Source organism: Elephantulus edwardii, unplaced genomic scaffold, assembly GCF_000299155.1.
Source record: "Elephantulus edwardii isolate Elephantulus edwardi_28Jun2011 unplaced genomic scaffold, EleEdw1.0 scaffold00096, whole genome shotgun sequence".
Lineage (NCBI taxonomy): Eukaryota > Metazoa > Chordata > Mammalia > Macroscelidea > Macroscelididae > Elephantulus > Elephantulus edwardii.
The window spans coordinates 627199-651895 of NW_006399846.1; the positions used below are offsets into that span (position 1 = coordinate 627199).

Here is a 24697-nt window from a genome sequence, read left to right on the forward strand (position 1 = left end):
TGATTCAGTGACTGGGATAATCGGGATGGGAGTGTCAGAGACAGTGCGATTGGCACAGGACAGAGCAGAGTTTAGGGCTGTTGTACATAGGGTTGTTATGAGTCGCAAGTGACTCAACGGCACATAACAACAACATGTGAAACCTATACCTGGACCAGGAAGCAGTGCTCAGAACAGAGCAGGGAAACACTGTATGATTCAAAATCAGGAAGGGAGTGTGTCAGGGATGTGTCCCATCTCCACACCTTTCAATCCATATGCAGAACAGATAATTTGGGAACCTGGGCTTTATGATGAGGAATATGGCATCAGGATTGGAGGAAGACTCATCAACAGCCTGCGTTATGCAAATGATACAACCTTGCTTGCTGAAACTGAGGAGGACCTGAAACATCTGCTGAAGAAGGTCAAGGACTGTAGTCCTCAATGTGGATTGAAACTCAACATCAAGAAGACAAAGATTCTCACCACTGGTCCAACTGGCAATACCATGACGGATGGAGAAGAGGTTGAGGTTGTTAATAGTTACAGCCTGCTTGGTTCTAAATCAACACTTTTGGCATTAGCAGTCAGGAAATCAAAAGGTGAATTGTACTAGGTAAATCTCTCTCAGGGACCTTTCCAAAGTACTGAGAAGCAACGATGTCAGTCTAGAGACTAAGGTGCACCTGATCCAAGCCATGGTCTTCGTAATGACTTGCTATGCATCAGAGAGCTGAACAATTACTAAGGATGATAGAAGAATTGATGCCTTCGAGCTGTGGTGCTGGAAAAGAGTCTTGAACATACCATGGACTGCCAAGGAAACAAATAGGTCTGTCTTTTGAGAGGGTGAAATCAAGTTTCTCCTTGGAGGCTAGGATTTTGAAGTTTCATCTCACATATTTTGGGAATGGGGCCAGAAAGGACTGGTCCTTGAAGAAGGACACCATGCTCGGAAGGCTGGAGGGATAGCACAGGGGAGGAAGTTCCTGATGTGATGGATTGATACAGTAACTGAGGTAATGGGGGTAAGAGTGTCGGCATCAGTAAGACTGGCTCAGGATAGGGCGGGCTCCAGAGCTGTTGTACATAAGGTCACTATGAATTGCAGGCAAGTTGACAGTACAAAATAACAACTGCAATCTGGGGATAGGAGGTGGAGCTCTGGTGGCTTAGTGGTAAGGAACCTTTAGGTTCCTTTAACCCAAAGGAATGCAGTTCAAATTTACCAGCTACTCCACGGGAGGAAGATGAGCAATCTCTTCCCATTTGACTTACTGCCTCTGAAAACCCACTGGACGGTCAGCTATGAGTTCTGACTAGATACAGTACACAACAATCTGAGGGGCTCTAGTTTCTGAACTGTATCAAATAATGTGCATGTGTTATTCAAAAGGTTTGTAAAGACCTATTACTCTAGAAGTGGATGGTCAGTCCTGCTTCTTAATCTTAGTCTAGAAGTTCCACTGAAACTTGTCCTTGGGTGACATTACTGGTACTTAAAATACAAACAGCATGGCTTCTTGCATCACAGCAACATAAAAAATCACCCCAGTCATAGCATGGCCCTGTCTCAAGTCAATAAAGCTAGAAATGTATTATCCATGGACCCAGTAAGAAAGGGATATAGATGTTGGTGAGCACTAGATCTCTCTGTATACTTGACAGTTCAGGCCCTCACATTTTCAGTTTCCTATCCCAAGTTCTTTGAGAGATTTTTTCAGTTAATTTTACTTGACTACATCTGAAGTGGACTCTGAAGAATAGGCTTTTATTTAGTTCGTTGCTGCTGATAGTTGTCAAGTCGGTTCTCATAGTGACCCATGTATAGGAGAATGAAACTATCAATTTCTGCAACACCGCCTCGATCATGTGTTAGCCCATTGTCACAGCTAATCTCACTGAGAGCCTTCCTCTTTATCACGTATGATATCCTTCTTCCTGGTACAAGAGATAGTCTGTCCATCTTCACTTCTAAGGAGCATTCTGGCTATATTTCTTCCAGGACAGATTTGTTTGTTCTTCTGGCATGGTATAGTCCAAATTCCACAGGAACATCATAATTGAAGTGCATCAATTAATTCTTCAGTCTTCCTTGTTCATTGTCCAGCTTTCACACACATGTTGAGGCAACTGAAAACTGCAAATGTTGTTTTATACATCATTCAGTATCTTTTTCTTATCCAGATTTTTTTTTTCAGTCTAAGTATCTTTGTGATGTAATTTTTTAAAAATTTTCTTAGCTGATTTACTTCTGGCCATTTCTATGTATTTACCTAAATGTAATTAAGTATTAAATATACACACATAGTTGTCATTGGGTTGAATCCAACTCATGGTGACCCATGTTGTCACAGTAGGACTGCATTTCATAGGGTTGTCAATGGATGTTTTGGGGGTTTTTTCCCCCAGATTACAAGGTCTTTCTTTCAAGATGCCTCTGGATGAAGTCAAACCTCCAACTTTTTGGTTAACCTTTTGTATCATACAAGGACTCCTCACACATGTCTCAGAAAAATTGGCTCATTTTTTTGTTGTTGTTCAAAAGGATACCAAGCTCTAAATACACAAAAAGACCATCCTCTTGGGCCTCTTCATGCTACTAAAAGCAGATTCAACAGAAAAAAAAAACCTGGAGACTGTCTAAACTAAAAGCTAGCCTCAAATTTCAAGCTACTACTTGCTCAGTCAGACTTATTTTCCTTCTTTTATCAACAGTTTGTTCATTGCTTACTAGATGATCCAGCCCACTCCCAGGCCTGAGTAGTTCAGAAACCAGGACACAGATTCCAGCCTTAGCCCTGACCCTCCTCCATGTATTTTCTTCCCTTCTCTATAAAAGTAGTGAGAAATGCATTATAAAGTTTGGAAATTACAAAGAAGGATGGAGGAGAAAGCCCTAGTGGTAGAGTGTCTACATTCTCAGCTACTATCTAAAACCATTCCATGGGTTTATATGACAGTATGCTTCAATTAAAAATGATAGCCTTATGCAACAATGAATGAATGAATAGAAATCCAGTCTCTGTATTCATTAAAATTAATAATAATTTTTAAAAAATGGTACCCTTAGAGAAGAGTACGACTGGCGGGGCTAGGTCTTTCATGGAGCCAGAGTGGATTCTAACCATCAGCTTTTAGGTTAGTAGTTGTGATGTTAGCCTAAAGATTGGCTTTTTTAAAAGCCATTACAGTTAGTCCTCTCCGGTCTTCAGCTGCCTTAATGATGATCTTTCAAATCATCAATAGCTGTGGGACTAGGATAAGCGAAAGATTGCTTCCCACACTGGGCAGCAAGACTTGAGGTGAGCAAAGCTTATGGCAACAAAACCTGGGTGAGAGCGAGGCGCTGGTCGTGGAGAGACTGTGGATAAATGACATGTGACCTGAGGCTTCTTGTATTTGTGCTGGCCAGTAAAGGGTTTGGCTGTCCTTGTCTGATGTTTGAAGGAGAAGCTAACTTATAACTGCTCTGAGGCAACCTTGCTGGATGATTTGGTTCTAATTACTTTGAGACAAATCTTGATGGATGATTTAGATTTGACTGCTGAACTGAAACCAGAGACTAGACTTATCAAGGAATTGTGCGTTGGAACTGTTGGGCTAAAGCCTAGACTCGTATTGTGAGATATTCTTTGCCTCCTCAACTCAATTCCCTAATAAACCCTATTGTTAGTACTGTAGCTGTGAGTCTGAGAGTCAGCAACAAATAAAACAACCTCTGCTGCAAAGACTCTAGAGGCATCATGGAGCTAGACTATGGGCTCTTTATTCGCTTTCTGCTCTATGGCAGTGAGGGGCTATGTTATTCTTACTCTCTCTGGTCCTTTCAGAGAGATGTTCATGGCCCATTTTCTCCTTGTTAGACAGTAGTCTAGTACTTTTTGTACCACCAAAGGATCCTTAACTTTTATCATCAAGAAGTTCGAGACTCACTGTCGTCAAGTCAACTCTGACTCATCATGACCCTCCATCAGGTTTCCAAGGCTTTACATTTTAATGTGAGGTGACTGCCCATTTTCCTCCCTCAAAGCCACTAGTGGATTTGACCCACTAGTGAGTGATACAGAGGTTTTGGCAAGCAGCAAAACACACTACTGACTACACCACCTGAGTTCCTAGCTCTTATAAAGTATCCTCTATTTTCCTGTGTAACAGTAATATAAGTTTAAAAAAGCATGTAATTGTTAAATATCTGTAACTTCTACTAGACCAGAAGCTCCATGAAGATGGAGACCTCATTCATCTTATTCATACTATCAAGTAAATAGTAAGTTCTCCATAATTACTGGATAGGGAGTGCTGGTGGTGTAACTCATAGAGTTGCGCTGCTAACCGAAAGGTCATACCTCTCTGGCAGTTTGAATCCAACAGCAGTCCCAAGGGAGTCCTCCTGTGCAATGTGTAGCCCCAGAAACGCTCTGAAGGGTCAGCTTTGAGTCAGTTCTGACTGGACAGCAATGAGTTTGTAAGTTGAATAATTACTGGATAGATAAACAATTAGTCTACCAGACAGATTTCAAATAGATAAAGAGGAAAACTGTTTAATACCAATCCTCCAAACACCAAACTACCTCCCACCCCCTTCCTTCACGACCAGTGGTAGAACTCAAGTCAGAGCCATTTATTCTTCATACAAATATTTTACAGTTTTATTTTTAAATCATATACACATTCATACAAAGAAAAATAAATTTCACAATGGAACTTTGGGATCATGGTAGTTTTAAAAAAAAATCTCTCTGATCATTAGCTACTGGAGACAAGGCAAGAGGCTTAGCAGTCATTTCTGGGGGGTTAGTGTATCTCTCAATGCGGGGGCAGCTGAAAAGAATCCAAGTTGCTCCCTCATCTTCCCTCAATTTCACCTTGTGAGGTAATAGTAAAGAGGGGATTTTTCTGACAATTTCCCCTAGAAACAATTCAAGAAGTACAACAAAGGCTTACAGTAACATTGTGCTGCCCTTTACAAGGAATTCGGCAAGGTTACACCCTCTGAACCACCTTTCCAAAAGAACTAGCTCAACTTTTACACACAGGTCTTTCTAAGACAAGGACTTGCTACACTCATAACCCACATTCCACTTGCTCTGTCCTTCCACCAAAAGAATAGAGCCCTGAGCCTGATGGCATCTGCTTCCCTCCAGGCTCATTGCATATATGAGCACTCCTCCTTCCCCTCAAACCTCAAACACTCTGTAGCTAGTGGCCCTGACCCTTGGATAACCCATAATAAGCTCCTGAGGACCCCTACAAGAATGATACCAGCATTACTGCTTCATCATACTCATGTAGAATCCGAGCTTATGGCCAGGAGAGGTCTAAGAATGACAGAATTATGAGCACTTCCACAGCATTTAATTAAGCAGGCCATCCGTATCTCAATTAGTCTTTAAAGAGAGGTGCAAGGTAGAAGAACCTTCTACACACAACTGCCTAAGGAAGCTATACTATGGTCAACTCCCTATAAGAGTAGGAAAAAAGGCAGACATTACAAATGTGGTAGGCCCTATCAGAATGGCAGCTGATGATAACAGTTACCCTCTATCTTCGGGTCCTACTCAAAAAGCAGCACCAAGAAATGGCATGATGAACAGAGAGATCTGTAGCTGGATGTACAGTCCTTGAATTACCAAGAGACTCAGAGATAACACAGCTCATTTTCCTACAATTACGTAGGGACTAGAACAAGGACTACCTGCCCCTATGCTGAGGCAGCTCCTGAGAGGTCGTACCGCTTATGGTCATCAGCCCACCCCCTTGGTAGGCCCATTTGGGGAGAGGAAGTCACATCCAAAGCAGGAACCCCTCCAGGTGGACACTCACAGGGCAGCCCATCCCACTGTCACTGGGGCAGGCCAAATATAGTTAGGAGCGCAGGTAGATCCCGGGCATCAGCAGCCCCGTAGGCATCACTCTGGCCCAACATAGACAACGCCAAACGTAGCGTACTCCAGATGTTCTCTGACATGGCACCTCCTTCACCACGAGGGCCTCGGCTTTTCCTCTGCATGTTCAGGGCCTCCAGAAAGTGTTCCACAGCCTCCCTATAAGAAAGAAGAGGAATAAAAGCTGGTAAGTGAAATGCTAAGATGAGAAAATGAAAAGCTAAGAGCAAAGGCAGAAAGAAAGAGTTCATTTATCCATTCATTACTCATCAGATGCTCTCACCGGTGAGCCCCAAGATTGATGCAGCTGATGCCCAGGTTATAGCGGGACCGAATATAGCCAGGTTGTAGTTCAAGCGCACGGCGGTATGCAGCTACTGCTTCTTCACTCTGGTTTCCATTGGCCAGGGTGGCCCCTAGCTTATTCCATAATAAATAGTCCTGGGATGGGGATGCAGAAGCATCAAAAATGTAAGCTGAACTCAAATCAAACTCTACTGATCCCTCCCACTCTACGCCCTCACTCTGCTGTGTGCTAACATGTATTAATTATTACCCATTCCTTTTTCACAGTTCACTGTGTGGCCACAATGCACCTCGTGCAGACCCCTTATCTCTAGATGACCCTGGAGTCCCACCTTTCTTTTCCCAAACCTCCCAGAGGAAATCAGTGTGTGGGACACTGGAAAAACTCCAGAAGTTCCAATAAATGATAAATGACAGAGTAGAGTCATATCCCATTTCCATCCCTCCTCACAAACTCACATTGGGACGAACACTGAGGGCAGCTGTAAAACAGTCCATGGCCTTCTCATATTCCCCACTGAGGTTGAAGAGGACTCCCAAGCCACACTGAACGTCAGGGTCAATGGATGTAGGGTCCAAGCGCACAGCTGCCAGGAAGAGCTCTTTCACTTCAAGAAACAAAGAGCTATGTGAAGAGAATAAATACGGAAAAGAGAGGAAGATAAGTATATTTCTACTCCTCCAATCTCCAAATAATCCCTTAGTCAGTGAAACTGCATTCCCAAGAATCACCAATCTATCAGTTGTCCGCCTCATCCCAAATCCTAAATTAGAAGTCTGATTTTCTTTCTTATCCCAAGATTACACTGTAGAATGCAGACCTCTTTCATGTTAATCCTGGGTTTCCCATCCCATTCTTGGACCTTTGAGTCTCAATGTATTCAGATTTTTAAACCAAAGTCATCCTAGGCCTCAGGAGGCCCTCACACTCACTCAGACAACAGAGATCCCAGGACACGCTTGCTGGAGCCCAGTCCTGCCCCACTAGCCCCCTCTTCACTAGGTGTCACCAGATGGGCATAGGCAGGCGTGCAGCGCAGCCAGTCTCGCAGGGTTTCACAGGCCTGGCGCTGTAGAGACTCATTGGTGAAGCTTACAGCAAGTGCCATCAGTGCTGTCCTGTTATCCGGCTTTAACTCCAGGCACCTGTTTGGAAAAAAGTAGATTGGGTCTCAGCAATGACACTGGTACCCAGAAAGTCAAAACAAGCTTTAAAATGCAGATCAATGGCTCTGCCTGTCCAAACAGCTCAGATTAAAAGAAAAGGAATCCTCTAATGTGTAAAGTAATAATAAAGTTACAGATGTGTTGTTGTTGTTGTTACGTGCCATCAAGTCACTTGCGACTTACAGCGACCCTGTGTACAAGAGCCCTAAATGCTGCTCTATCCTGTGCCAACCTCACCGTCTCCAATACACTCAATTTCCACTATCCCAATCACAAAACTGATCCATTTCATTGAGGGTCTTACTCTCCTGCACCATCCATCCACCCTCCCAAACATGATGTCCTTCTCCAAGAACCAGTCCCTCCTTGCAACATGCCCAAAGTATGTCAGATGAAGCTTCAGAATCCTTGACTCCAAGGAGCATTCCAGCTTCACCCTCTCCAGGACAAACCTGTTTGTCTCCTAGCAGTCCATGGTATATCCAACAATCTTCTCCAGCACCACAGCTCAAAGGAATCAATTCTCTTTCTATCATCCCTATTCACTATCCAACTCTCTAATGCATAGCACGTAATTGTGAAGACTATAGCCTGGATGAAGCACACTTTAGTCTCCAGCCTGATGTCGTTGCTCTTCAATACTCTTGAGAGGTCCCGCAAAGCTTACTTTCCCAATGCAATTCGTCTCTTGATTTCCTGGCTATTGTTACCAAGAGTGTTGACTGTGGAGCCAAGTAAACTAAAACTGCTAACTATCTCAATCTCTTCACCATCCACACTGATGCTGCCAATTGACCCAGTGGTTAGAATCTTTGTTTTCTTGATGTTGAGCTTAAAGGCCGTATTGAAGGCTGCAATCCTTGACCTTCTGCAGCAAGTGCTTCAGGTCCTCCTCAGTTTCAGCAAGCAGGGTTGTGTCATCTGCATAATGCAGATTGTTGATGATTCTTCCACCAATCCTGATGCCACATTCCTCTTCGTACAGCCCAGCGTCTCGGATGATCTGTTCTGCATACGGATTGAAAAGGTATGGAGACAGAATACATCCCTGATGAACCCTCTTCTTGATTTTGAACCATGTAGTGTCTCCTTGCTCTGTTCTGACAACTGCCTCTTTGTCCAAGCATAGATTTCACATTAGCACAATCAAATGTTCTGGGATTCCCATTCTTCTCAGAGTCAGCCATCGCTTCTTGTGATCCACACAGTCAAAAGCCTTTGTATAGTCAATGAAGCACAGATAGACATTCTTCTGATATTCTCTGCTTTCTGCCAAGATCCATCTAACATTAGTCATAATATCACTAATAACATGACCTCTTCTAAATCCAGCCTGCACATCTGGCACTGTTGACATATCGCTCCAAACGTTTTTGGATAATTTTCAGCAGAATCTTGCTTGCATGTGATATTAATGATAGTGACCAAGAAACTAGCCCACCCTCAAAAATGAAATAAAACACTGATAACGCTGGAACACATTATCTCAAACTCATTCCAATCTTCTCCATTTAATTACAAGAACACATTCCTAACTAGTGGCCAGAAAGGTGACAGGATATGCACCTAGGATCCCATCATTCTAAAAGCGCTGAGCCCACTCCCAGCCTTCACCTTTCAGTGAACTCACCTCCGCAGGGCACTGATGGCTAATAGTTCTTGTTCATTCTCTGCCTGAGTGGTACCCAGATACTGCCAGGCCTAGAAGAGAAGTTGACAGATTCCATCATCCTGGCATTTACCTTTTTATCCTCCCTAACTCTGACTTCCCTCACTGAAATACTGACTCTCCCTCCCTCCAGTCCAGGCCATCACCCAGGGCCTATGCCACCTGCACTACTCTCTTTGGGACATCTCTCAGACCTGGAGCAAGCCTCAGGTCAGAAATCACAATAGTCGCTCACTTCCATGTGCTTAGGATCCTGCTGTACGGCTGCCTCAAAAAGCAGCACAGCATTTGGCAGGTCCCCCTCCTGAAGTCGTCGCAGCCCTTCCTCAAAAGGCTGGGGGTGGTCACGCAGCGGGTTCTCCTCCTCAAAATGGTACCCCTACAAGAAAGAGAAGCAAGTGAGAAATGTTGTAAGAGACAGCTACATAGTCAAGAGCAGAGGGATGGAAGGATGGCAACAACAGAGGTAAAGAAGAAACAGAATGCCTACCAAAAAACATCTGAATTAAACATTGGCAAAGTCTTCACACTGTAAAGAGTTATCAGCTATGACTAAAGTGAAACCATTCAGTAACACACCACCATCTGCTATTCACAATAACTGGGAAGTGATGCACATCTGCAAACTGATTCACACTAAGAATACGCTTATTTAGGAAATCTTGATATGCTTGTGTTTACACATCCCTGAATTGTTACCTTGGACAAGACCTGCTTATAATATTAATGAAGGCTGAATACTTACATGTCACAAAATACTACTCTTCTTTTGATTTTTTTCCCCTCAATCATTTAAAATTATTTAAAAAATAACCTCTGCTCACAGGTCACAGAGAAATAGGTGGTAGGTTGGATTTGGCCTCCAGGCCATTTTGCCAACACCAGTCTAGACTATTAGAATTCAGCAGAATAAATCCTTTCGCATTCAACTTTAACAATTATCCATGATTAAGTCATGGGTCAAGCCAACAAAGGGAACAAAGATTATGTTCATCTATAAGTCAATTTCCTACTGAAAATAATTCCTGCCTCACAAAGCAAATGAGAACATCAAATGAAACTAGACACCAAAACCTTACCAAAAAGTTTAAAATACTATCCTTAACTAGGTATTATCCTTATGGATCTGGACACATCCTTAAACTATAATGACTTTTGGGAAGCTCTGGTGGCCTAGTGGCAAGAAACTGCACTGAAATCCCAGAGGTAGGCAGTTTGAATCCACCAGAGGTTCTGCTGAGGAGGAGGGACAACCTCCTCCTGTACCAGTCAGCTCCGATTTGACAGCATACACACAAAAAATAATAGTAAAAAAAAAATTTAAAAAATATATAATGACTTTAAAAAATATAATGACATATATTGCTGGCAGGATTTCAAAATAATACAACTACTATGAAAAACAATATGGTGCCTCCTCAAAAAGCCAAAAATAAGAATATCTTATAATGTAACAATTCCACCATCAGGTACATATCTGAGATATAAGAGGAGTGACATTAACAGACATCCTTTATTGCAGGATTATTCCTAAAACTACAAACAGCCCAAGTGCTCGTCGAGAGATAAATAAATAAATGCATACAATGGACTACTACACAACAATAAATAATGAGGAGCCCATGTGCTTATAACATGGATGAATCTAAAGGATATTATGCTAAATGAAATAAGTCCGTCACAAAAGGACAAACTCATAGGTGATCCTGCAGCAGGTTTTCTGAAACTGTCAATTCCATACAAAGCAACTGCCATCTCTCTCCTAAGAAGTCGGGAGTATAATTAAACCACCAGAGAGAAGGTATTATCTTTGTATTATCAGTACAACTCCCTCCAGGACTAGGACACCAGAATGTCCCTAGTCTATCTATAGGCATGGGTGTGTGTGTGTGTGTGTGTGTGTGTGTGTGTAGATAGAAAGAAACACAGATATAGGTTTACTGGGTTTAACAGTTTGGGATCATAGTCTCATGGAACAGTCAACTGTCAATGTTTAAAAAATAAAGTTATTTTTTAAAAAATAATGTTTTACATCCTAGTTTTATGAGTAATGTCTGAGATCTTAAAAGCTTGAATGGCTATTAAAATAAAACTTACTCTCTACTCAACAGGAATAAAAAAGAATGAAGAAAACAAAAGACTGAAAGAATAAAAAAAAATTTTTTTTAAAAACCCAATCCCACTCCACAGGACTAAAGTCCACATGAAGCATGGCCTCATGCAGCCAGAGACCAGTGAGGAACTACCACTACCCTCTTGTTCTGACCAGGAACACAACAGAAGTTGCCAACAGAAGGAGAAAAATGTAAAATAAAACTAAATTAAAAGAAAAAAAAATGAAGGTCAGATTTACTGGATCACTAGTGACTGCTGGAACCCCTGAGACTATCCCCCTAAGATACACTTTGACTTTGGAACTGAAATTCCTGAGGATCAACTTTCAGCCAAATAAGATTAGCTTATAAAATAAACAATAATTAACTGTGGTTCCCTTAAATAACCAACCACAGGAGAATGAACATCTTTACCCTAAACCAAAGATAAAACCCTAAGGAGTGGCAAATAAGCTGGATTAATGGAAATAAAACAGAAATAATGGAAATAATGTGAGTGTATGCACATTGTGAAACATGTAACCAATGTCATGACAAGTAGTATAAAATTCTGAAATGAGAGCCTGGTTTCCCATGTAAACTTTTACCTAAAACATATCTAAAAGGATAGAATGGCCTACATATAATAAGAATGATGTGAATGTTCCTTCTGTATCCTCAATGCAACAAAATCATAATCATCATCTTGTAACCATGGGATTCTCATATCTTCCTTGCCTATCCTACCGATCCTCCTTGCTTTACTAATTAGAGAATTTTTTCAAAATTATAATATATGCTAGATGAAAAAAGTATACTCTAGAGGAACTTTCAGTAACCTACAGTATTAAGGGTGAGGCTGGCATTATCACTATAGACTACAAGGTATACGCAAACTAATCATCGTCCCTGGTCCACAGTCTGATCGATTAAATTAGGATCACTAACACTCTGACCCACCACAGAAATTTCCTTCTTACTTAAAAAATATAAAATATCGGCATAAGCTAGAAGTGATATATGATTATTATGGTTAGCACAGGAATCCAGAATTAAGGTTGCACAGAGAAGTATACTCGGGGTGGGGGGTGGGGGGAAGGGACGTGGGAATTGTATACTAATGATGAAGGAATTTTTTTTTCTCTCTTCGGAGGGGTAAGCGAGCTGGTGGGGAGGGGTGGGCAGGGAGAAAATTGTGGCAATGAATGAACGGAAATCCAAAACCTCTGTAAAAAATAAAATAATTTAAAAAAAAAATATCAGCATAAGCAAACTGCAAGCTGTCTCTGAAGCTTACTATTTTATTAACAGAATAAAACTATCCATAAATATAACTGGCAATTAGAATAAGACCTACAATTCTGTGGTTTTATTTTTTTTTAAAGTATTGTTGCTGTTATTGTTAGGCATCACCAGGTCAGCTGTAACTCTCTACAGCAACAGATCAGAAACTTGCCCTATGCTGCACCATCCTCACAATCTCCAACACGCTAAGGTCCACTGTTACAGTCACGGTGTCTTATCCATCTCACTGAGGGTCTGCCTCTTTTTTGCTGACCATCAACTTTCCCCAGCATAATGTCTTTTTTCAAGGACCGGTGCCTTCCTGATACCATGTCCAAAGTACGTTAGACATTAGACAAAGTTTCACCACCTTTGCCTCTAAGCTACACTCTGGTTGCACTTCCTCCAAGATGGATATCTCTTCTCTTGGTGGTCTGTGGTATGTGTATTCAGTACTCCTTTCCAACACCACCACTCCAAGGCATCAATTCTCCTTATTTAGACATATAAATCAACAGTAAGTAATATGAAGCCAAGTAGAATCTATTATTGTTTAGTATTAATAAAGTATGCTATTTTTTGTGAAATAATAACACAAGTATTTCTATTTCCTATTTTGCAATGTTCCTAAGTATCCATTATATAATATCAGGCTTTAAAAATAATCTAAAACTCTAGCTGTATTTTAAAGTTTTTCATTAAAATATATTTTACCTAAGACGGAGAAAAACTGGATAAATTATGTATACTGCATTGAAAAAGATGAGGAGAGAACAATTTAAAAGCAATATATGGTAGGGTATTATGGTTATCACAAGAGTAAAGAATTAAGGTTGCATAGTGGAGTGTACTCAAGAGTGGTGGGAAAGGTGCAGGGAGGATTGTATACCAATGAAAGAATTTTTCTTTTACTTTTCAAAGAGAGGAGCGAACTGGGGGGAAGGGCTGGGCAGGGAGAAAAGTGCAACAATGAATGAATGGGAATCCAAAATCTCTGTAAATGCTCATTAAAATTAATAAAATTTTTTAAAATGTATTCTATCTTCTTCTTGTTATGTGCTATCGAGTCACCTGCAACTCATAGTGAACCTATGTACAACAGCCCTAACCCCTGCTCTATCCTGTGCCAATCTCACCATCTCCAACACACCTATCCCGAGTACCCCAGTCACTGAGTCACTCCACTTCATAGAGGGTCTTCCTCTCCTGTGCTGTCCCTCCACCCTCCCAAGCATGATGTCCCTCTCTAAGGATTGGTCCCTCCTTGCAATACGTTCAAAGTACGTCAGACGAAGCTTCAGAATCCTTGCCTCCAAGGAGTAGCCTGATTTAACCCTCTCTAGGGCAAACCTGTTTGTTCTCCTAGCAGTCCATAGTAATTCAATACTATTTTCCAGCACCACAACTCAAAGGCATCAATTCTCCTTCTATCATCCCTAGTCATTGTCCAGCACTCTGGTACATCACAAGTGACTGCAAAGACCACAGACTGTATCAGGCGCACCTTAGTCTCCAGAGTGATATCATTGTTCTTCAGTACTTTGGAGAGGTCTAATATACCATAAATATGAAAGCAATAAAAGAAATACTGTTTGTATAAAATTTTAATAGTACTATGTCTACATAGTTTCTCCTTAGAGGCAAGGATTTTGAAGCTCCATCTCACATACTTGGGGTACCATGTGGCCAAGAGGGACCAGTCCTTGGCAAAGGACATCATGCTTGGAAGGGTGAAAGGACAGCACAGGAGAGGAAGACCCCAGATGAGATAGACTGACATGGTAACTGGAGCAATGGGACTAGATGTGTTAGAGTCAATGAAATTGGCTCAGGACAGGGCAGGATTTGGAGCTATTATACAAGGAATAGCTATGAGTCATGGACAACTCAATGGTTCATAACAACATGGCTACATTACGGGAGCTCTGGTAGCCTAGTGGGTAAGGAGCTGCACTGCCAACCCAAAAGTAAGCAGTTCAAATCTACCAGATTCTCCATGGGAAAAATGATCTCTTCTCATGAGATTTAATGCCTCTGAAAACCTGCTGAAAAGTCAGCTATGAGCCAGTATATACAATAACATTTACATTTATATCAAAAAGCATAAAAATTTTACCTAAAATTTATAATGCCATTTATAAGTTAATGGAGCTTCTTTTAACTCCTCAACTTGGTCATATAAATGAATGCAAAAAATGTTTTCTTCAGGAATTTCCTTTAGTTTTTCATCAGAATTTTATAGAAGAAACCCCTTAGGGGAGAAATACCAAAACTGGAAATAAGGCTAGACTAGTAAACACAATCCTAGTTTTCCCAGCTCTAAGTTTTCCAAAAGCTTCCAAGTCCTAGTTTTAAAGTTATCCAGAACTTCCTTCTTCCCTTTCTTCGCAGCTCTCTTATTTTATGATCTAGTTCCAGCATCTTGCTTTACAGCTAAAGCCCTGGTTATTTTTCAAAATCTTTGCCAGCCAGATTTGGGCTGAGAAAAAGATATTACTCACCTCCTCAATTCCTATTTCACCTCTTTTCAAAATCAGTCTGTCCTCTCAGACTTCACTTCAGGAATTAAACTACTAAGTATAGCCCACAAACGACAATTTTTTTTCTACTACAGTGACAGCCCCAATATAGCATAAGCTTCTAAATCAACAGCACATATCACATGCAAAACATCTTTCATCACTATAGATTTTTGCCATCCGTGAATGAGGAAAGTGGCAACTACCAATTAAAAGAGACTTGAGATAAATTTGTGAGTTAAAAAAAAGATATGCTTGAGAGGGAGAAGACGGTCTATCAACTACTCCTCTCTACTTAAAGAGCTAGCAATTTTGTCAGCATTCACAATCTGACCTGCAAACCAAAACAACTTTTTCCACATTCTCAATGTATCATGTGCAAGCCTTGACTGTACTTATGTCACTGCATTGTCATTATTTGGTAAAGGTAATTTTATTAGCCTTTATAGTCCAAGAATAAAATACAACTCAGTTATGAAAGAGAGTAAAATAAGAGAATGACTGGGACTTTTTCATGGAAAAGGGTTAGAAAATAATTACTTAGAAGTGAATGACTTTCAAATATTAGAATGGAGAGACAATAAGAGGAGGAAACTCTGGAGCCTGAAAGTTCTTGCCTTATCATAGGAAGCCGATGTGAGGTCATCATAGTCAGACAGCCAGGGGTGAGCCTCAGCATCTCTCTTTGCCATCTCCTCTAATTCTGCCTGCAGCTTGTCCCAGAAATCAACATCAGACTGTAAGGATGGGAAAGGATATGCAAAAGGGAAATTCATTATTATCACCCCACCCTACTCTATCAAACTCAAGGTAGTAGATCTTAAATCTCATTGTGTTTAAGAATCAACTGAAGAGCTTTTTAAAAACACTTATTTTCAGATTCTATCCCCAGAGTTTCATAACTGGCATTTTTCAAAAGGTACTCATCTCACCTCTAATTTGACAAAGATGACCCAGGAATACTATTGAAATGCAATGTTAATTATCTTTGCTGTTAATACATTCACTCTGATGAAGGAATGTTATTTTTCCCTTGGGGTGCCTGTTCCTGCACTATCTGTTCTCACCTCTACAGCTGATTTGGCTCGCTCAAACTCCATATCAAGGGAAGATGTGTTCACTGGTCTCGTGAATTGATCAACCCATGCCTCTGATGTACCCTGTGATGAAGAAGACTGGTCAGTACTACCACCAACTTTCTATCCCCTAAACACTAACTTAACACCCACTAACCACCACCAACCTCAACACTTTTGACAAGAACATTCTCAGAATTTCTTCCCCACCCACTCTGGACCTGGATACTACCAAGAGAAGCTAGAAATAGCAATCTCTTCCCCATCTAGGACCACTGAACACTAAGCCCAGGACCTGGAGCACCAGCTGGCTCTAAGTTAGACTGGAAGTGGCAAAGTCCTACCTGCTGCTGAATAAACTCTGCTGCCCACTGTTCTGCCTGAGCTCGGCCCGTCCCTGCACCGGACTCCAGGGACACCTGGCCCTCGCCAATCTGCCGCACGAATTTCAGGAACTGGGGCACAGAGACATACACAGGCCACATGGGAGAGGACTTCCAAATGTGCGCTCTCAACCATGCCCAAGAGGACTCTACACTCTCCCCTCCCCTGACCATCTCTACCTGCAGATGTGATACACTACTGACCTTGAAAACAGTAGGGAATAAAAAGGGGAGGGCAGGGGATTTCTGGCTCTACAGGTTTGAAAAGCATCAGAAAAGAGAAAGAGGTTAGTAGGCAGAAAACAAGGGAAAGAATACTGGAAGGGAGAAGTAAGAACCTAGGTCCCTAATCCCCATATAGGAAGGAAAAGACCTACAATCTTCATCTGCCTCTCTTAAACTAAACTTGGATAACAGAAGCAAGATTCTTGCCTCCCAAGACCAGTTCAGCTGGGCAAAAAAGCAATAATGCATGGCTCACCTCAGAATTAGCCAACTTGGGATCATCTACCTTGGCCACAAAGTCACTGGCTGCATGCTGAAGATCTTCCTCAGGATGATACTCATCATACCTGAAGAGGGAAGGAAGGACAAACCACTTTACTCATTATTCTGCCATCACTTTCCTTGCTACTCCTGACTCCTGGCCTGTTGCAGTTACAGTTCCTGTGCTGTGAGATGAGAGGGTGACACTACTCCACTCGCTTGCCTATAAATGTCTATAAATGTCCAATTTGTTTAAAGGACATTTGAGCACAAGTGGAAAAGTACTATAGCTTTTTACCTATCCCTTTCCCAAACAAATCTTTGCAGACAAAAGGAAAAGACAAGCACAAACATAAATTTAAAAAGAAGAAAAGCTGCAAGTGTAAGGTTATCAACTTTTAATAGGATATAGTGAAGACTCATGACTACATTTGTGAGGTAAATTATTAAGAGTAGTAACATAAGTGGAAACTTTAATGAAGAAAAAGAGGATTCAAAGTTGACTGGAGAATGTGGCTGGAAGAAGCTGAGAAAACTGAGGCTCTTCCACAGTGATCCAGGTAGAAGTCAGTCAACTCACCAGCGATCTGCAGTGGCTGACCCCTCAGGCTCTCCAAGCCACAGCTTCTCCTCTGACTGTTCCAGATATTCCTCAGCCCAGCGGGCAGGAGACACAGACAAGGGATCTGCAGGAGTAGAAAAATGGAAATCACATCAAGTTCAACAAGGAACCAGGGAAATAACAACATACATATTCAAAGGAACACTGGTGCACCGTGCACAAGGTATTGTGTTACCAAATCCAGCAGCTATTCCAAGAGAAAAATGGGTAGTCTCCTTCTATTACGATTTACCACCTCAAAAACCTGATGATCACTACAAGGGTTTTTTTGGGGTTTGTTTGTTTTTATTATTATTAATTTTAACGAAAATTTACAGAGACTTTGGATTTCCATTCATTTATTGTTGGACTTTTCTCCCTGCCCACCCCTCCTCCCCCCAGTACTCTCTTCTCTTTGAAAAGTAAAGGAAAAATTCTTTCATTGTTTTACAATCCCTCCCACACACACACACACAGGCCCACCTCCCTACGTAGCCTTCGTTCTGGACTCTTGTCATGACAATAATCATATATCCCTTTTAAACAGTTTTCTCCCTCATCTGTTTCAATGCAGTATACATTATTTATCCCATCTTTCTCAGTCTTTTCCCAACCCTGATGTCAGTCCTGTTTTACAAACGTGGCACTATGCAGTATTTGTCCTTTTGTAACTGAGATACTTCACTCAGCATAATGTCCTCCAGGCTCACCCATTTTGAATAATCCATGAGTTCCTTGTTTTTCAATGCAGCATAGTATTCCATTGTGTGAATATACCACAGTTTCTCTATCCATTCATTCGTTGATGGGCACTTAGGTTGTTTCCAACTCCTTGCTATTGTGAACAAAGCCAAAATGAACATGGGTGTACATATATCTGCCTGGGTGGCAGTTATGGTCTCTTTGGGGTATATTCCCAGTAATGGAATTGCTGAGTCAAATGGTATCTCTGTTTGCAGCTTTGTTAGAAAGCACCACACCACCTTCCACAGTGGTTGCACCATTTCACACTTCCACCAAAAGTGAATAAGGGTTCCAGTTTCTCCACAACCTCACCAGCATTTGCTGCTTGCTGTTCTGTTCAATTTTGCTATTCTGACTGGGGTGAGATGATATCTCATAGTTGTTTTGATTTGCATCTCTCTTAGAGCTAGGGATTTTTAACATTTCTTCATGTGCTTGTTAGCCATCTGAATGTGTTCTTTGGTGAAGTGTCTGTTCATATCCTGTGCCTATTTTTCAACTGGATTGTTTACCTTTATCTTGTTATGGTGCTCAAGTATTTTATAAATGCTAGATATAAGCCCCTTATCTGAAATGTCATTACCAAATACTTTTTCCCAGTCTGTGGCTTCCCTGTTTACCCTGTCGGAGAAGTTTTTGGATGTGCACAGGAATGTGATTCTTAGAAGGTCCCATTCTCTTAATTAACCCAAATCACACAAAGTCATGTGGACTCCCACAGGGTGCTATGGTTAAAATACTTTAATATTAAACTTCCAACATCTTCACCATCCAGTGCACTCCAAAGCAGTTGGGGGGGGGGGGGGAAGGGACTGAATTAAAGGTGTAAGGAAAAGAACAGATTAGAAGGCTCAGGAAAAGATTAAGGATCAAACCTCTCTTGATCTATAGAGACCTCAATAAAACACCAAGGACTGCACCTTCCTCAAAGATGTTGCCAGGAGGCAATAAGGAGCAAGGCAAAAGGATCCCCTGTCAAATCTCTGGTTTGATACCTGCAGAATATGTACAAGGATCCAAGGGGGGGAGGGTGAGAGCAGAGGGGTGAGGATGGGTGGGGGTTTAATCACAGGGCCACACAATTTGATATGTTGGGAGAGGAATGGGAAAAGGACATGGGGAAAGATCCAGTGTGAAAACAATGCATACGAACTTTGTAAGTAAACCACTACAAAATAAAAAGTTTATTTTAAAAAAAAAACAACCCAACCCTGGTCTGTTCTCTGTTCAGAGTCTGTATCATCCTAATAAAAGGAATCTCATTTCAACCTAATATGACTATTAAGAAAATGTGAGAGGCAGAGGGTTGGGTAAGAATGAAAGAACCACTGGATGCCTATTTTTGTTTGTTTCATTTTTTAAATGAGATATAGAAATAAAAAAAAAAAACCATAAAATGTGACAAACTTAAATACATTTAAAAAAAAAATAACCCAAAACCAAATACTGTTGAGTAAATTCTTGCACCATCAGTTTCCAAGGCTATAAATCTTTACTGGAAAAGACTGCATCATCTTTAAATTTTTAAATGGTAACTGGTTTCTAAATAGGAATATATTATCAGAAAGCCATGATTCTGCTACTGGAAAAAAAAAACCACCTTGGAGAAATTGATTAGAATGGAAAATGCAGAAATTTACTATATTCTAGTATACAGGAACAAACAAATATGTCTTGGAAAAAGTGTAGCCAGAATGTTCTTTAGGAACAAGGATGGCAAACTTTCATCTTTTTGAGCATGTTGCTAGGAGAGGCTATTCCTTGGAAAGGAATATCATGCTTGGAAAGGTGGAGGGTCAGCAAAACAGAAAAAGACCTTCAATGAGACAGACTGACAGTGACTGTAGGAATGGGCTCAAGTGTGTCAGAGGATGTGAGGATGGCACAGGACAGGACACCATTCAGATCTGTCGTTCACAGGGTTGCTGTGAGTGGTACTTGACTTCACAGCACCTGACACTCAAATCTATCTTTTCGTCTTGGAAACTGCAGGGGCTCATATAGGGGAGAGGCAAGACAGCGGAGTGTAAGACGTTTTTACAGTATCTTCTGTTATAAAGGTGCCCTGGTCAGTGGTCAAGACTTAAGTTAGTTGGTCTGGTTTTATCAATATACTGGAAAGAGTGGGTACTGTTCAAAGGTTGTGACTTAACGGGTGCTAATTGTCAGCTACAGATTACAGGAACAAACAGGAAAAAACAAGAGTTTTAGTTTTGTAATTCTGCTCACTAAAATTGTCTCCTTTCCCTGACAGTATAATAAAACTATTACTCTTATGCTGGTATAGGATTATCTTTGCATCTATTAGTCTTAAAGAGAATTTTTTTTTCCTTTAAGGTAATACAAAGTATTTATTTCAAATTGTTACAGGGTATTTAACTCATTTCCTACTATAAAAGTACTATAAAATGTTAGTTTTCTAATACTTTATTGACATTGCAAATACATGCATGTAGTGATCACCCAGGTCAAGACAAAACTTAAGTTTTCCCCACAGGCTCTCTCATCCTCCTTCCATCAATACTCATCTGCCCCATCCTCTAAAGACAACTTCTATCCCCTTGATTATGTTTCAGTGGCTGTGTTTTAAGTTCTAAATACTGTCTTAGAAGCTCTAGTGACAAAAGGCATTGCTGTAACATCAGCATAAATGTATTGACATAACAGGCTGAATAAAGCTGCCAACCTGTTTATCAACCTCAGCGCACTTTGCCCTTTACTACCATGGGGTAAGGGAGAGGGGAGGAGATGAGACAGGTTATGCCAAAGGTCCCTAAAGAAAGTAAACATAAAAAGTCCTGGTCTATGGTATTCCTTCCTCTGTCCTATGTCTCTGTCCTTACAAACCAGATACTGAAATGCTCATTCTGTCTCTCAATTTGTAGATTTACTATAGTTGATTTTAATACAAAGTAGACAGATTTATCCTCTTGATATTACTGTATTAACAGAATTTTCTGATCCACTTTAAATAGGTTTTGCCTAAATAATTTCAACAAAGTGATCTCAGCATCTAAAAAAGCAATCTCAAAATCAGGGGAAAAAGAAAGACAAAGGATCAAGTCTTAGAAAATATTGTTGTTGTTGTTGTTGTTGTTGTTGTTGTTGTTGCTGTTATGTGCCATCGAGTCATTTGCGACTCACAGCGACCCTATGTACACCAGCCCTAAACCCTGCTCTATCCTGTACCATCGCACTGCCTCTGACACACCCATCCCGATTACCCCAGTCACTGAATCAATCCATCTCATAGAGGGTCTTCCCCTCTTGCGCCATCCCTCCACCCTCCTAGGCATGATATCCCTCTCCAAGGACCTGTCCCTCCTTGCAACATGCCCAAAGTACGTCAGACAAAGCCCCAGAATCCTTGCCTCCAAGGAGTACCCTGGTTTAACCCTCTCCAGGATGCATCTGTTTGTTTTCTTGGCAGTCCATGGTACATTCAATACTCTTCTCCAGCACCACAGCTCAAAGGCATCAAGTCTCCTTCTGTCCTCCCTAGTCATTGTCCAACTCTCTGATGCATAACAAGTGATTGCAAAGACCATGGTCTGTATCAGGCACACCTTAGTCTCCAGAGAGACATCGTTGCTCTTGAGTGCTGAGTTGTAAATTATAAGTAACAATAATATTAAAAAGATATGGTTGTGAAGCTCTGGTGGCCTAGTGGTAAGAAGGTGAGCTGCAATCCCAAAGGCACATGGTTTGAGTCCACCAGCTGCTCTACAGGAGAAGCAATCTCCTCCCATGTGATTAACTGCCTCGGAAAACCCACCAAAGGGTCAGCTATGAGTAGGATAAAAAAGTAAAAGTAAGAAGATATGATTGGCAGTTTTGGTTTTGTTGTTGTAATGAACTCTCTCAACAAGTATATAGTACTTAAACATATTTTGTAACACCTCCTTGTCCTTTGGATCCATTCATTTAAAAGATAACCAAGCTCTCCCCTTTTTACTCTCCACTAATCACTCCTGATTCTTAAATATGGTGTTATACAAAAATATACTCCAGTTCTCAAATTACAGAGAACATCACTTTTATGAAATGCTCTTCTCAAGGACAAAAAACTAAAAATTCAAAGCATCTGGAAGCAGAATTGGAAGTATAGGGGAAGGAGGTCAGCAAACCTCAGAGATGAGAAAAAATCACCCTCAAATAGCTGTAATTTGACATTTGGCCAAATTAGGCACAAGATCTAGAATGCTAAGGCATGAGGAACTGCTCCAGTAAGAGAGTCAAAATGAAATAACCAAAGGAATAGCAGGTGGCTCTCATAATCTTTTTTGAGAAACTTTTACAGAAAATTTGACCCATTTGGATATTTCTGAGATTGCCTAAGGAGAGAAACTATTTGAGGACTTAGAATACAGCTATAATCAAGAACATGGACACCAAGTAGCCAATTCAGAATGTTCACCTCCAGCTCATGTCACTCACTGTGTCTGCATGTTTTCCTGGCATATTTAAGGCTACCTGGCAGCACAGTGGTTAGAAAGCTCAGCTGCTTTTATAAAATTGAAAAAAAAAAAAGAAAGCTCAGCTGCTAAACAAAGAGTCTACAGTTCCTTACTCAGTCTCATTAGGACAAATACTGCATAGACCATTACTACAAAATAGAAGGATAACTAGTAAAACATGTGGAGGGGGGGGTCAAGGGGGGAGGGCTGAGAGCAGAGGGGTGAGGATGGGCAGAGGAGAAATCACAGAGCTGCATAATTTGGTGGATGGAGGGACGGGGGTAAAAGAAATGAGAAAGATCTGCCAGGAGCCTGAAAAGATGGGTAATGGTAGGCACAGTTCAATGATAAATAATTTTATAAAACATAATGTTTGTCCTGGAGAGGGCGAAACCAGGTTGCTCCTTGGAGGCAAGGATTTTGAAACTTCATCTGACATACTTTGGACATGCTGTAAGGAGGGACCAGTCCTTGGAGAGGGACGTCATGCTTGGGAGGATGGAGGGACAGTACAGGAGAGGAAGATCCTCAATGAGATGGATTGATTCAGAGACTGGGGTAATACAGGTAAATGTGTCAGAGATAGTGAGACTGGCACAGGATAGGGCAGAGTTTAGGGCTGTTGCACATAGGGTCACTATGAGTCACTGGCGACTTGACGGCACATAATAACAACAACAATAATGAATGGGATGGGGATCTCTGGTGGCCTAGTGGCAGGAAACAGCACTGCAATCCCACAGGCGCACGGCTCGAATCCACCAGATGCTCTACTGGAGAAAGAGGGGCAATCGCCTCCTGTACCAATAACAATAATTTAAAAAAATATATAATGTATGGGAATGATTGTATGAAACACAATATTAATGAAGAAAAGTGTGGAAAACAATGTATACAAATTTTGTAAAAAAAAAAAAATCCAAAACCAAAAAGGTCTACAGTTCAAACTCACTAGGCCACTCCAAAAGAAAAAGATGTGGCAGCCTGCTTCCACAAAGATTTAGCCCTTAAAGTTTCCATTTCCAATTCTACACAAGAGGTTAACACTTTATAGAGGTTGCTCTGAAGACTAAATGAAGCTACGCATGTAAAAAAGCAGACAGTAACAAATATTAGCTACCAAAAAAACTATGAGATATCATCTCATCCCAGTAAGAATAACAAAATTTAACAGATCAGCAAACATCAAATGACAGTGAGATTGTGGAGAAACTGGAACCCTTATTCACTATTGGTAGGAGTGTAAAATGATACAACCACTATGGAAAGCTGTATGGCACTTTCTCAAAAAGTTGCAAATAGAAATACCATTTGAAAAAAAAAAAAAAGAAATACCATTTGATCCAGCAATTCCACTACTGGGAATTTACCCCAAAGAGACCATAACTGCCACCCAAGTAGATATATACACACTCATGTTTACTGTGGCTTTGTTTGCAATAGCAAAGAGTTGGAAACAACCCAAGTGCCCATCAACAAACGAATGGATAGAGAAGCTATGGTATATTCACACAATGGAATACTATGCAACATTGAAAAACAAGGAACTCAAGAAATATTATGCAAAATGGATGATCCTGGAGGACATCATGCTGGGTGAAGTATCTAAGTCACAAAAGGACAAATATTGCATAGGGCCACTGTTGTAAAATGGAACTGACATCGGGGTTGAGGGAAGACAGAGGAGGGGAGGATGATGGAAACAGATGAAACAGATGAGGAAGAGAACTGTTTAAAAGGGATATATGATTGGGTATTATTGTCATGGCAGGAGTCCATAATTAAGGTTGCACAGTGGAGTGGACTTGGGGGAGGGATTTCATAATAATGACTTTTTATAAAACATTTTTTTATTAATTTTTTGGTGTACCATCAAATCGGATCTGACTGGTACAGGAGGAGATTGTCCCTCCTTCTCCAGGAGAGCATCTGGATTTGAACCATGTACTTCTGGGACTGCAATGCAGCTTCTTGCCACTAGGCCACCAGAGCTCCCTCGAAAGAGTTTTTCTTTTACTTTTCAATGAGAATAGTTAATTGGC

The 24697-nt window shown here is 40.9% G+C and overlaps 1 protein-coding gene across 4 annotated transcripts in view; it reads right to left on the reverse strand.

The window, feature by feature from the left end:
• Positions 1–5420: 5420 nt before the first annotated feature.
• PEX5 (peroxisomal biogenesis factor 5) overlaps positions 5421–24697 on the reverse strand; it is a 32238-nt gene continuing 12961 nt past the window's right edge. The window contains exons 5-15 of one of the 4 annotated variants that reach the window (XM_006891237.1): positions 17434–17539; positions 16849–16939; positions 16329–16439; positions 15976–16068; positions 15526–15645; positions 9248–9391; positions 8974–9044; positions 7110–7322; positions 6636–6801; positions 6154–6311; positions 5789–6029 (exon numbers count right to left, since the gene is read on the reverse strand). In XM_006891237.1, coding sequence (XP_006891299.1) covers positions 5828–6029; positions 6154–6311; positions 6636–6801; positions 7110–7322; positions 8974–9044; positions 9248–9391; positions 15526–15645; positions 15976–16068; positions 16329–16439; positions 16849–16939; positions 17434–17539 — 1475 coding nt within the window. In that variant the 3' untranslated portion in view covers positions 5789–5827. Of the gene's footprint in view, positions 6030–6153; positions 6312–6635; positions 6802–7109; positions 7323–8973; positions 9045–9247; positions 9392–15525; positions 15646–15975; positions 16069–16328; positions 16440–16848; positions 16940–17433; positions 17540–24697 lie in introns of all 4 variants that reach the window. The other 3 variants (XM_006891238.1, XM_006891236.1, XM_006891239.1) reach the window with 3 other exon arrangements.